Source organism: Leptonychotes weddellii, chromosome 15 (assembly GCF_054177405.1).
Source record: "Leptonychotes weddellii isolate Sample4059 chromosome 15, ASM5417740v2, whole genome shotgun sequence".
NCBI lineage: Eukaryota > Metazoa > Chordata > Mammalia > Carnivora > Phocidae > Leptonychotes > Leptonychotes weddellii.
The window spans coordinates 49,970,208-49,982,216 of record NC_138383.1 but is presented as its reverse complement, the minus strand read 5'-3'; the positions used below and the strand labels follow the sequence as shown (position 1 = coordinate 49,982,216).

The following is a 12,009-nucleotide window of genomic DNA, read 5'->3' as shown; positions in this document are numbered from 1 at the left end:
GAAAGTGCCGGCTCTCCCTGATGGTGTGCAGGTAGGCATTGAGGATGGAATTCTCCAAAGTCCCTGCTGACCAGCGGTCCACAGACCGCAAGACCTGGGGCGGGGAGGGTGGGAGGACAGGGAATGTGATGTGGCTCCTGACCTCAGGTGTGGGGGGCTCTCAGGTCTTCTGCGGGAGTGGGCTGAAGGGAGGGAGAGGTGGGGACAGGTTGAAACGGGGAGGCTCACCTGAACCGTGGCGCACTGCCCCCCTGGGAGCGTGAAGGGGAGCTGGTCTGCAGTGCTGGTGGATTTGGGCAGCAGGTAGGGGTACATGGGTATCTTGTACTTGGCCTTGGTCATCTGAGGTGGAGGGATCGCAGTCAGTGGGAGGTGGCTGCTTCCCACCTCCAGCACCCCCAGGACGGAGTGAGCACCTTGGTGAAGTTCCAGCGCTGGATGAAATGCCGAGCCAGGTCCCGGGCGGGGAGACCGTGCACGGCCACCCCAACGTCCCGCCATGGCATCCGAGGTGTGGTCTCCCTGTCAATGAAATCTGGGGGTCCCGGGAGAATCAGGGGCGAGGTCAGGGATGGTCTCGTGGGGACACTTGGGACAGGGAGGACGAGGAGCCGAGCAGAGGGAAGGCCGCGTTATCCTTGATCCGGCTCATCCTGTTCACAGCCCCAACCCGGACGTCTGCCCCTACTCCCGGCTCTTGGGGGCTTTGGAGGAGGGGACCCTCACCCTCAAAAGGCCGGTCCAGCTGCACCCAGTCCTTGGTGATAAGATTGCTGTAGTCTTTGCCCAGCCAGAAGAGTTGGTTTTGCGAGAGGTCTGGGCTTCCTGGAGTGTCGGAGCCCAGGGGGGTAGGCTGTAGGGGAACATACCCAAGCCGGGGGCAAGGAGAGGTCACGGGGGGCCATACAGAGCCAGGGCCAGAGAGGAGAGAGGAGCACTGAAAGACTGCGAGACAGAGAGACACAGAGAGTAAGAGCGAGACGGAGAGAGTTGGACCTGGGCCTCCCCTTCAGCGGCATTCGCTATCCTAGAGGAGTGGGGGGGGGCGTGGGGGGGAGGGACTGGGTCTACTCCAAAGCACCTTCCCGGGGCCCCAGAAAGAGGAACCCCGATGTGGGCAGCGCCTGGAATGACCGGAGGGGTTAGGGGGTGTGTGTCGAGGCTTTGTTTCGGGGAGTTCAGCAAGGCCTAGGGGATTACCTGTGGGGCCACTGGTCCAGAGGGGTCCCCGAGGTCAGTCAGGCGGTAGCGCAGGTCATCCCAGCGGCCGTAGGCGAGGTCCAGCCCCCCCAGGAAGGCCACTGCTTGGTCCACGACCAGGAGCTTCTCATGATGGGCCCACAGGGTCACCTGGTCTGGGTGGCGCATGACCTGCAGCAGGTGTGGGGGGGGTTCACGAGGGCGGGCTTCAGTGAGAGAAGACAGGAGGCGTTGGGAGGGAGGACGGGAAGATGGAAGGAGGAGAAGGAAAGGGAGGGTTGAGGGGACGGGGAAGCCTGGGGGGGAGGGGGGGGCCGTGGTCAGTGTGGGGGTCTCTGACGCCCGAGTCACCTTTATGTTGGGGTGCAGCTGCATCAGAACTCTCTTGCTATAGCCACTGTTAATGCCCAAGGCCAACTCCACTTCCTTAAACAGTAGGATGGACACACGGACACCCTCCTCCTGGTGGGGAGGGTGGGGAGGGGTTCAGATCTCTCACGACGGCCCCTTTCTACCCTCCCGAACCCTGTCCCATGCTTGGGGTTCCTGTGTGGACCTCCACTCAGCCTGGAGAGCCTCCATGCTCACACCCAACTCAGCAATGGGCAAGCTACCTGTTCACCAGCTCATCCATCCACACAGCTCCTCACCTGCCTATCAGTATCTATCCACCCATGTTCCCAACCATTTACTCACCCCCTGATGTACCATCCATCATCCATCCACCCACCCCCCCTCCTGCTGGCACCCCCTTCCGACTGCCTATCCTTCCATCTGTCCCTCTTCCCATCATCCATCCGTCCACTGGCCCCCACTCGCCATCATCCGTCTGTCCGTCCACTAACATCTACGGATGCCCCCAACATGGCAGACACCGTGCCTTGTACTGAAACTAGCCATATTCGTCCAGTGAGAAAGACAAGACACGTACACCCCCATGTAAGACAACAAAGTGTAACGGGTACTGGGACAGAAGTCTATACCAGGTACAGGAGGGGCATGACGAGGGAAGCCTCAGATTCCCGACCTTCTCCCACGCAGCAGTCCCTTCTAACCAACCTCCCCCCACAGGCCGCCCCTCCAGCCTGACCGCTCTCCTCACCGCCTTCTTCTTGAGCATAATGTCAAGTCTCCAGTCATCTGAATGGGCCGGACGCTTCAGGTAAATCTCAGGACTCAACCTGGCATTCAGGGCAGGAGAGGTGAGAGGCAAGCTAAGCCCCAGCAACCAGCCACTCCTCCCCGGCCCGGCCCCTCCCTCTGCTGGCCCGTAAGCTGATCCCCCCGCAGGCCCTATCCTGCCCCTTCCTGTTTGAGCTTTTCCCTTACTCACCACCAATCTGTGATGAAAATCTCCTCTTGAGCTCGTAGGATGGCATCTGCCAGGGCAGCAAAGTAACCTGCCCCATTCACAAACCTGGGAAGGAGGCCAAGCCAAGGAGGTCAGGGGAGTTAGAAGCCAGAAAGCTCTGGAGAGTGAAGACCAGAGGACAGTCACGGATCAGAGGTGACAGCAGGGTCAAAGATCATAGCAGTCAGATGGTATTATAGGTGTATCAAAGTGGGACAAATTTGCCACTGTAAGCTAAATAAAATTAAAAATCACAAAAGACACAATAAACGAAAGAAGATGACTAACGATTGGAAGGTTTAATACATCATATATAAAGAGTTCCAACAAATCAGCAAGAAAAAGACATATGAGCAAACTGAAAAGTGAGCAAAGAGTAAGAACTGACAGTTCACAGAGGAAATTAAAATGGTCATCCATAGGAAAAGATGTTCAATCTCACTAGTGAAGAAGGAAAGTGATATTAAGATGAAATAACATGTCTTTAATCCACGAGGTTAGCAAAAATAAAGATCACTGGCAACTTTCAATATTAGCATGTGGGGAAGTGAGTATTCTCCTAGGCTATGGGAATATACATTGGTTATAGCATTTTTAGAGGACAGTTCGGCCTAATCTATCAGAATATCAAACACACATACTCTTTAATATCATTAAATGCACACAGTCGTTCTATTTCTAGGAATGCATCCTATTAAATGCTTAGGCAAAGACTGTGTTCACTGCAGCATCGTTTAAAATAAGAAATAACCGGGGCACCTGGGTGGCTCAGTCCGTGAAGCGTCTGCCTTTGGGTCAGGTCATGATCCTGGGATCCTGGGATCGAGCCCCACGTCCGGCTCCCTGCTTAGTGGGGAGTCTGCTTCTCCCTCTCCCTCGGCCCCTCCCCTGCTCATGCTTGCTCTCGTTTGTGCTTTCTCAAATAAATAAATAAAATCTTAAAAAACATATATGCTTCCGTGTTGTTTGACTTTTTATTTCATTTATGTATTTTTTTGAGATTTTTCTCTTTTGAAGCAACCTCTACACCCAACGTGGGGCTCGAACTCACGACCGCGAGATCAAGAGTCACACACTCCCCCCACTGAGCCAGCCAGCCAGGTGCCCCGTTTGACTTTCTAACAATTAATAGTTAGTGTGATGGTGAAGAGCGGGGTCTTGGCCCAGCCTGCCTGGATTTGAATCCCAGCTCCACGGTTTACAGGCTGTGTGACCTTGGGCAAGTTCCTCAACCTCTCCTTGCCTCAGTGTTCCCATCTGTAGAATGGAGACAACTGTACCTGCCTCAAAGGGTTCGCGTGAGGACTTAATAACACACGTAAAACACTTCGGACAGTTCCCGGCACCCAGTTAGTACTCTGTAAGTATCAGCTGTTAGTTCTGGTGTAAAAAATAAATGTCCACGGCACCTTCAAGAAAACAATGCTTTCCTGACTCCCTCCTGCCTGTGATGAGGTTCAGCTGCCTCCGCTCAGTATGGAGAGCCCAGCCAGGCCCCCCCGCCTCCCCCACCTCTTCTCTAGCTGCTTCTCCCCCTTCCCCTGCCGCAAGGGTCAGTCCCGGCGGCTCCCCAACACGCCAGGCTACTTCCAGCTTTCGGGCACGGGGCCATCCTTGTCCTCGAGGATGCTGTCTCCTGCAAGCCCGTCCTGACGTCCCCGCACGTGGGGGTGAGCCCCCCTCTCTGGGCTCCTCCAGAATGGCAACTTGCCATTGCTTCATGACTGAATCACCTACTGGGCTGTCTTATTCCTCCTGCCACTGGGCCTGGCACGTAGTAGGTGCTTAGAAAATGTTTACTGAATGAATGAATGCACCAGAGAGTTTTGAAGAGATCCTAAGGCACAGAGAGAGACAGCGTGGGAAAAGGGCAGTTAAAAAGGTCACAGGAGGAGAGAGAGGTCAGGGTCAGAGGAGATTAGCGAGTGCGGGGGTCAGCGAGGTCAGAGGGGAATTAGATATCGGTGTGGTTAGAGGTCAGATGGTCAAGGAGACCAGAGAAGCCAAAGAGGGGGGGGTACTGAAGTCAGAAGAGGTCCGAGGAGATGGAAGAGGATTGAGGACTCAGAAAACACCGAGTGGGTCCAGAAGCCCACAGACATGCTCCGAAGGGACGTCAGGGTCTCACCACCGGGCCAGGGTCCCAGGCCGGGGCGGGGCGTAGCTGTCATGCTGGTGCAGATGTATGAAGTCTCTGCCGGGGCCCTGGGCCAGCTCAGTGATCTCCTGGCCCCACCACCGTGCCTGCCGGTAGCTGCCGCACTTGAGAATCAGGGACCTGAGCAGGAAGAACGAGGGGGGCCTCAGCCCTCCCCTTCATGCCTCTGGCCTTGCCCAGACACCTCCCCTCTTTGGCTGTCCCCTCTTTCCCACTTCCTGCCTTAGTCCCTCATTCCCGACTCCCCCCGGGCGAGGCATGTCTCTGCCCACGCACAGTTGGGGCACCGTTGGGTCGCTGGCACCGAGACTTGCACCAGGCTCTCAGGTTTGGTGGATGAATGAATGAATGGATGAATGAATTCAGTGCCTTTTCTTTTCTATCAGGAGTTGCTGTCCAAGGCTTCTACTCCCCCCCCAGCCCCCCTGCCCGGGCCCAGGCGCTAAGAGCACTCGCAGGCATGTGGCCAGACCAGTTCCCTGGTTCCAAATCAAGGCCAGCTCCAGAGGCTGGAAATCCTTCCTTTCCTTCCCCTCGGTGTCCGGTGTCCGGTGTCCGGTGTCCGTCCACACCAGGAGGCCTTACCTGTGGGAGGTGTCGATCCTGACCCCGTAGCGCGCCTCCGTGCTCCTTTTCCCCACCTGCACCTCGAAGCCAGGGTCGAAGAGCTGAACAAAGGAGATGGTGCCCGTCTCCAAGCTCATGTACAGCAGGAAGGAGTCCTTCACCACCAGCCACCTGGAGCGGAAGGGCTCCGTCCGTTCCTCCCGGCCCTTGGGATCTCCTTCCTCCCCCCTCCCCCCCCCAACGCCTCAGCAGCTCCGCTCTGGGACCCACCTCTTGGACCAGCGGTAACAGACTTGGTCTCGGCCGCAGCACGTGAGGCCAGGAACTCGGTGGCCCCCGGAGCGCTTCCGGACCACTCCCTCCCTGTGGGGAAAACCAGGAGGAGATGCCCCAAAAGGAATCCAGAGCCCCCCACCCGCCCTCTCCCTGCAATTCTTTCCCCATCCTCCCTTTGCAGGGAGAGATCCACAGGTTTGCGGCCACTGGGTGACGGGGCGTTGGACACTCACAGTCCTTTGGAGCCAAGGTCTGGGATAAAGGACATTCGACTGACTTCCAGGAATTCTGTCTGCAGAGGAAGACAACAGCTCAGAGGAGAGACTCTGGCTTTCAGTGGACCCGGGGGCCTCTGCCACCCAGGGGTCTGCTGATACTGCTCCACCTAAAAAGCCCCCGGGGCCTTACCATGGCGTGGTAGTTGCGGTAGAAAGACATGGTCAGGAGGCGGTTGAGGTAATTCTCCAGGTACTTCTGAAGCAGGGATGAGACACAAAGACAGATGGGACCAGAGTCATTTTGCACAGCACATGCCTTCCCGGCGGACCCAGGGTCTGGTCGCACCTGTTTGCTGGACGCATGTCTGGCGGAGCCCTCAGGACCCACTCGGGGCAGAGAGGGTATCTCTCGGTTGGTGGCCTCGCGGGCTGGAGGGTGGGCCATGCCAAAGCTGTGGACGAGATAGGGGGAGGAGGGGTCAAGGAAGAGCCTGGATTCCTGCGGCACTAGAGATGGGATCCTGGGGGAGGCCTGGAGGCTGGCAGAAGGCCCCCGATCCTGAGAACAGAGACAAGAAAAGGAGGGAGGCTGCCAAGGGCATTTTGGGCATCCAGCCCAGCTGAGCTATTGGCACAGAACCACGGACAGGGAGAGCCGGGCTGGGCAGGTTTCCTGGTAACTGGGGTCAGGGGAGGGGGCGCGGCAGCCAGAGCTGGGGCAGGAAAGTAGCTGGGACAGGAGAAGGTGTGGGCTGGGGGGCGGGGGGAGGGCGACAGGCAGAAAGCAGTGATGGGGGCTGGGGCAGGGGCGCCTGCCCTTGACAGGAAGCAGACGGGTCCCCTTACCGCGCCAGAGGGAGCAGGCTCATCAAGACTTTGTGTCTCAGGAGGTCCCGATGCAGCTCCTGGAAATGACGGAACTTCTTCTTGGTCGTCCAGGTAAAGGCGCCATGCGTCAAGCGGACAGAATACAGGGTGCAGGTCCGCACCTGGGGGTGGGAGGCACTGAGTGGTTGTCCACTAGCGACGCTGGGTCGCAGCCCTCCCTTTGCCCAGCTCCCCTGCGCCCGCCCCGCCACCTTGGATCCACTGGTGTATCTTTCAGTGCCCACCACTTGGGCCGTGACCGGGACCCCAGGGGCGAACACCAAGGGGTGCATTTTCAGAGGCTGCAGGTCGTAGATGGCCAGAAAGGGGTGCATCCGGTCAGCTAGGAGGAGAGAAAGTGTTAAGAGTGTGGACCCCGGGAGCTCTCCGCCGCCCTCCTCCCTGAGGGCCGCGCTCCCTGCGTACCTGGGTCCTCTCCCTCCCTCAGAGTGTCCAACTCATCGGGCTCCATATGCAACTGGCTAGAGTCCAGGTCGCCCCCAGAGGGGAAGAGGCTCGAGGGGGTCGCCGCCATCCTAGGAGCACGGGGAGGCCTCAGGGAGGTGCTCGGCCTTGCAGCACGCCCCCCACCACGCTCCTCCACCTCCCACGGGAGCCCCTCTTCCCCGTCAGTCTGCAACGCCCCGCGGACCCGCCTCTGACTTCCATCCGGTACCCGGGTCCCGCATCCAGAGTCCCTCGGCCCCGCCTCCCGGCCCAGACCCGGCGCGCCCAGGAACTCCCGCCGGGCCCGCGAGGGCTCCGAGCCCGGGCGGAGCAGAAGCCGGGCCAAGGGGGTCCCCGGGGGCTCAGGCCAGGCCCGGCCGGCGGCGAGAGGGGGTCCCGCGGGAATGAGGAAGTGTGCGCGCCCCGCCCGGGAGGGAAATCCCGAAATCTCGGCGTGCAGCTGAGTTCGCAGCCCCGCCGGCCCCGAGCGCCACCCCCGTCTCCCCCGGGCGCGCCCTCGCGGCGCCCCTCCCCGGCCCCTCACCCGCAGCCCGAGCCGGCGCCCGCGCGGGTCCGCCAGCCGAGGGAGCGGCGCAGCCTGCCGGGCCCACACCCGGGCGGCCGGGGCGGGGCGGGCGCCCGGGGCCGGCCCCCGGGGGGCGGGCCGCTCGGCCTCACCTCCGCGCCCGCCCCGTCGGCCCCGGCCCGCCCCCGCCGCCCCGCCGCCTGCGCGCCCCGTGCCGTCCGTCGGAGCGCACGCGCTGTCCCCCCACCGCGGGGCCGCGGCCGGCCCCCTCCCGCAGCCGGCGGAGACGGGCAAGGCCTGCGGAGGGGCGGGCGGCCCCGGGCTCGGGAGTGTGCACCGTGTCCCGCGCACTGGCCCCGGGCCGGACTCTGCGCGAACCGCGGTGAGCGAGCTCCTCGCTCCCCGGGGACTGACAGTCCAGGGGGGGAGCCTGGAAGCGTGCGGGTTCTAAAAGACAAAATATGCCCTCTTTTTTAAATGCAGATTTCCTTATCTCTCCTTCTGAGGGACATCTGGGTTGTTTCTAGTCTGTTGCCATAGAGCTTCCATAAACATTCCTGCGTAAGTCCTTGTGTGCATATGCGTTTTCCTTGCTCCTGGCTGAATAGCTAGGAGTGGAGTTGCTGGGTCGTGCAAGAAGTGTATTTTAACTTTACAAGAAACTGCTAAACTGGTTTCCAAAATGGTAGTTCCGTTTTGCATCGCCCATATCGAGGGATGTTAGTTCCAGTTGTCCCGCAGCATGGCCAGCATTTGACGCTGTCCATCTTTTCAGGGTGAGCCGTTCTAATGAGTGTAAAGTAGTAAATCACTGCAGTTTTATCTGCATTTCTCTGATGCTTCATGATGTTGACCGTGTTTCATGTGCTTATTGGCCATTTGTATATCTTCTTTTGCAAAGTGTCTGTTCTGGTCTGTGCCTAATTTTTAAAAAAACATGTTGTCTTATCATTGAATTATGAGTTTTTAATGTATTTTGTATTTTTACTTTATTTTCTAATTTTTTTAGGTGGGCTCCACGCCCGACATGGGGCCTGAACTCAGGATCCTGAGATCAAGAGTGGAAGGCTCTCCCAACCGAGCCAGCCAGGCGCCCCTATATTTAGGATGAAAATCCTTTATCAGATACATGTATCACAAACACTTCCTCACTGAATGGGGCATGTGTGTTTAAAATAATGGCGCTTTGGGGACGCCTGGGTGGCCCAGTCGGTTAAGCGTCTGAGGGTCCTGGGATCGATTCTCGCATCGGGCTCCTTGCTCCCCCGGGGAGTCTGCTTCTCCCTCTCCCTCTGCTGCTCGTGCTCTCTCTCTGTCAAATAAATAAAATCTTTTAAAAAGATAGTAATAGGGCGCCTGGGTGGCTCAGATGGTTAAGCGTCTGCCTCCGGCTCAGGTCATGATCCCGGGGTCCTGGGATGGAGCCCCGCGTCGGGCTCCCTGCTCCGCGGGGAGTCTGCTTCTCCCTCTGCCTCTGTCCCCTCCCTGCTCGTGCTCTCTCTCTCTCTCTCCCAGTCAGATAGATAAATACAGTCTTTTTTTAAAAAGTCAGAGAAAGACAAATATATGATTTCACTTACAAGCAGAATCTAAAAAACCAAAATGAACAGGGATGTCTGGGTGGCTCAATCGGTTAAGCCTCCGACTCTTGATTTCGGCTCAGATCATGATCTCAGGGTCCTGAGATCGAGCCCAGCTCAGAGGCTGCTTAAGATTCTCTCTCTCCCTCTCCCTCTGCTCCCCACATTCTCTCTCTCTCAAAAACAGAATGGACAAAGCATGAACAGACACCTAAGTAGAAAACGTGGTTGCCAGAGAGTGGGGGCAGGGGATGGGCAAAATGCGTGGAGGGGAGTTGGAGGTCCAGGCTTCCCGTTATGGAAGGAATAAGCCATGGAGATGAAAGGTTCAGCGTGGGGATTATAGTCAGTGGTACTGGAATAGCGTTGTTTGGTGCCGGGTGTCACACACTCGTGAGCACAGCATAATGGACAGACCTGTCCAATCACTGTCCGATCACCTAAAACCAAGGTAACATTTGTGTCAACTGTACTTCAACTAAAAGAAAAAAGTTAGGGGAGCCTGGGTGGCTCAGTTGGTTAGGCGGCTGACTCTTGGTTTCTGCTCAGGTCATGCTCTCGGGGTCGTGGGGTCGAGCCCGGAGTAGGGCTCCGAGCTCCGTGGGGAACCTGCTTGAGATTCTCTCTCCCTCTCCCCTTCCCCAGCTTGTACTCTCTCTCTTTCTCTAAAGTAAGTAAATCTTTAAAACAAAATAAAAGAAAAAAGTAGACCCAAGAGAATTGAAAACAGATGTCCACACAGACACCTGTATGTGAATGTCCGTAGGAGCAGTATTCAAATAGCCAAAACGGAGGAACAGCCCGGTGTCCATCAACTAACGAATGGATACCCGAAATGTGGTGTAGCACAGCGGAATACTACTCAGTCGTAAAAAGGAATAAAGTACGAACACGTGCTACAACAGGGACGAACCTTGAAAACAGGATGCTCAGGGGCGCCTGGGTGGCTCAGTTGGTTAGGCGACTGCCTTCGGCTCAGGTCATGATCCTGGAGTCCCGGGGTCGGGTCCCGCATCGGGCTCCCTGCTCGGCAGGGAGCCTGCTTCTCCCTCTGATCCTCTCCCCTTTCATGTGCTCTCTCTCGCATTCTCTCTGTCTCAAATAAATAAATAAAATCTTAAAAAAAAAAAAAAGAAAACAGGATGCTCAGTGAACACAGTCAGACGCAAAGGACCACATAGTGTGGGAGTTCATCTATGCGGCATCTGTGGAGACAGAAGGTAGGTTAGTGGTGGCCACCAGCTGGGGAGGAAGAGAACAGGGGGGTGACTGGCCGGGGGCACGGGGTCTCTTGAGGGTGATGAAAATGTTATAAAATCAGTTGCGATGTCTGCACAGCTGTGAATATAGCAAAAACCACCGACTTGTATACTTTTAAAGGGTGAATTTTACGGCATGTCATTTATATCAATAAAACGGTTATTACAAAAAGCACAAGGAAACTGCAAATATATACAACCTGGGTGAATTTCAAAACCATTATGCCAGCAGAAACCGGACGGGCACAAGAAAGTTAACACGATATGATTCATTTATATAAAGTTCTGAAACCGGCAGAGCTGATCTTTACGGATTGAACTGAGATCAGCGGGCGCCTGTGGCTGGGGGAGGGGACAAGGTTGACAGCAAGGCACGTTAAGGGGAGTTGGTGACGGAAACGTCCAGTATCTTGACTGGGTGGTTGTCCCCTAGGTGTATACCTTTGTTACGACTCCTAGAACTGTACGCAGATGTGTGTATTCACGTGCATGGAGATTTGTGCTTCCATCAAGTTGTTTTAGAAATATGAAACAGGGTGCCTGGGTGGCTCAGTTGGTTACGCGACTGCCTTCGGCTCAGGTCATGATCCTGGAGTCCCGGGATCGAGTCCCGCATCGGGCTCCCTGCTCAGCAGGGAGTCTGCTTCTCCCTCTGACCCTCCTCTCTCTCATGCTCTCTGTCTCTCATTCTCTCTGTCTCAAATAAATAAATAAAATCTTAAAAAAAAAAAAAAAGAAATATGAAACAGATTTCTAAGTCGGACAGTAGGGGATACCCTCAGGGAAGGGTGGGATCACATTCGCACAGCCCTCCCGGGCTGGGGGGCATTCAGAGTCCTTGCCGCGGGCGCTCTGGCCCCCCAGGCCTGGCTGAGGGCCTCAGTGCCTGAAGGCCGCCCCGTGGGGTTCAGAGTGGACGGGGTCAGCCTGGCGGGGGTAAGAAGTTCCGGCTCTAACTGCCTGCGTGACCTTCGGCAAGTTGCCGAAGGATCTCCATGTCTCCAGCTCCTTGGCTGTGGAAGCAGGACGGTAATAATGCGCATCTCCGAGGACCGCGGGCAAGGTGAAATAAGGTAACGTGTACAAGTCCCTTGAATCTGCCCGGGACAGCCTCGCGAATCAACAACAACCGTCTTCCGAGAAGGGTACAAGAGGTACCAGACCGTTCAGCGAGAACCAAACGTTTCCCTACCCTGCACAATGTCTCCTTCTACAAAAATAGAGCGTTCTCTAAACTCTCAGATCTCGGGCGTTCTGGATTCTCATTCCAGAATACACATGAGCCCCCGGCAGTGTCCAGGCTGGGACTGAGTCGGCCGGCTTTGCCACGATGTGTCCGTGTGTCCCAGCCCCTCAGCGTCTGTCTCTGCCATCCACCCCTCCCAGCGTCCTCCTGCTTCTCCCTGCAGACCAGAGAGCGCCCCAAGTGAAGGGGGCACAGAAGGATAGGTGTTTGGATGGGGTGCCCGTCCACCTCTTTCCTCCTCCCTCTTCTCCTTCCATCCCCTGGCGCCTGTAATCACCAGGCGGTCTGAGGCTAAGTGGTAGTTTGGCCCACAC

At 56.9% G+C, this 12,009-nt stretch overlaps 1 protein-coding gene across 1 annotated transcript in view; it reads right to left on the bottom strand.

Moving 5' to 3' along the window:
• The window catches only part of PLD2 (phospholipase D2), a 10,737-nt gene extending 3,019 nt beyond the window's left edge, over nucleotides 1-7,718 (bottom strand). Inside the window, exons 1-18 of the mRNA XM_081805864.1 lie at nucleotides 7,629-7,718; nucleotides 7,064-7,173; nucleotides 6,850-6,980; nucleotides 6,617-6,759; nucleotides 6,117-6,222; nucleotides 5,961-6,026; nucleotides 5,786-5,844; nucleotides 5,547-5,639; nucleotides 5,295-5,447; nucleotides 4,680-4,829; nucleotides 2,534-2,617; nucleotides 2,303-2,381; nucleotides 1,552-1,662; nucleotides 1,201-1,371; nucleotides 727-853; nucleotides 417-535; nucleotides 229-342; nucleotides 1-94 (exon numbers count right to left, since the gene is read on the bottom strand). The exon at nucleotides 1-94 is cut by the window's left edge and continues 6 nt beyond it. Coding sequence (XP_081661990.1) covers nucleotides 1-94; nucleotides 229-342; nucleotides 417-535; nucleotides 727-853; nucleotides 1,201-1,371; nucleotides 1,552-1,662; nucleotides 2,303-2,381; nucleotides 2,534-2,617; nucleotides 4,680-4,829; nucleotides 5,295-5,447; nucleotides 5,547-5,639; nucleotides 5,786-5,844; nucleotides 5,961-6,026; nucleotides 6,117-6,222; nucleotides 6,617-6,759; nucleotides 6,850-6,980; nucleotides 7,064-7,172 — 1,909 coding nt within the window. The 5' untranslated portion in view covers nucleotide 7,173; nucleotides 7,629-7,718. The remainder of the gene's footprint in view (nucleotides 95-228; nucleotides 343-416; nucleotides 536-726; nucleotides 854-1,200; nucleotides 1,372-1,551; nucleotides 1,663-2,302; nucleotides 2,382-2,533; nucleotides 2,618-4,679; nucleotides 4,830-5,294; nucleotides 5,448-5,546; nucleotides 5,640-5,785; nucleotides 5,845-5,960; nucleotides 6,027-6,116; nucleotides 6,223-6,616; nucleotides 6,760-6,849; nucleotides 6,981-7,063; nucleotides 7,174-7,628) is intronic.
• Between the last annotated feature and the right edge of the window lie 4,291 nt (nucleotides 7,719-12,009).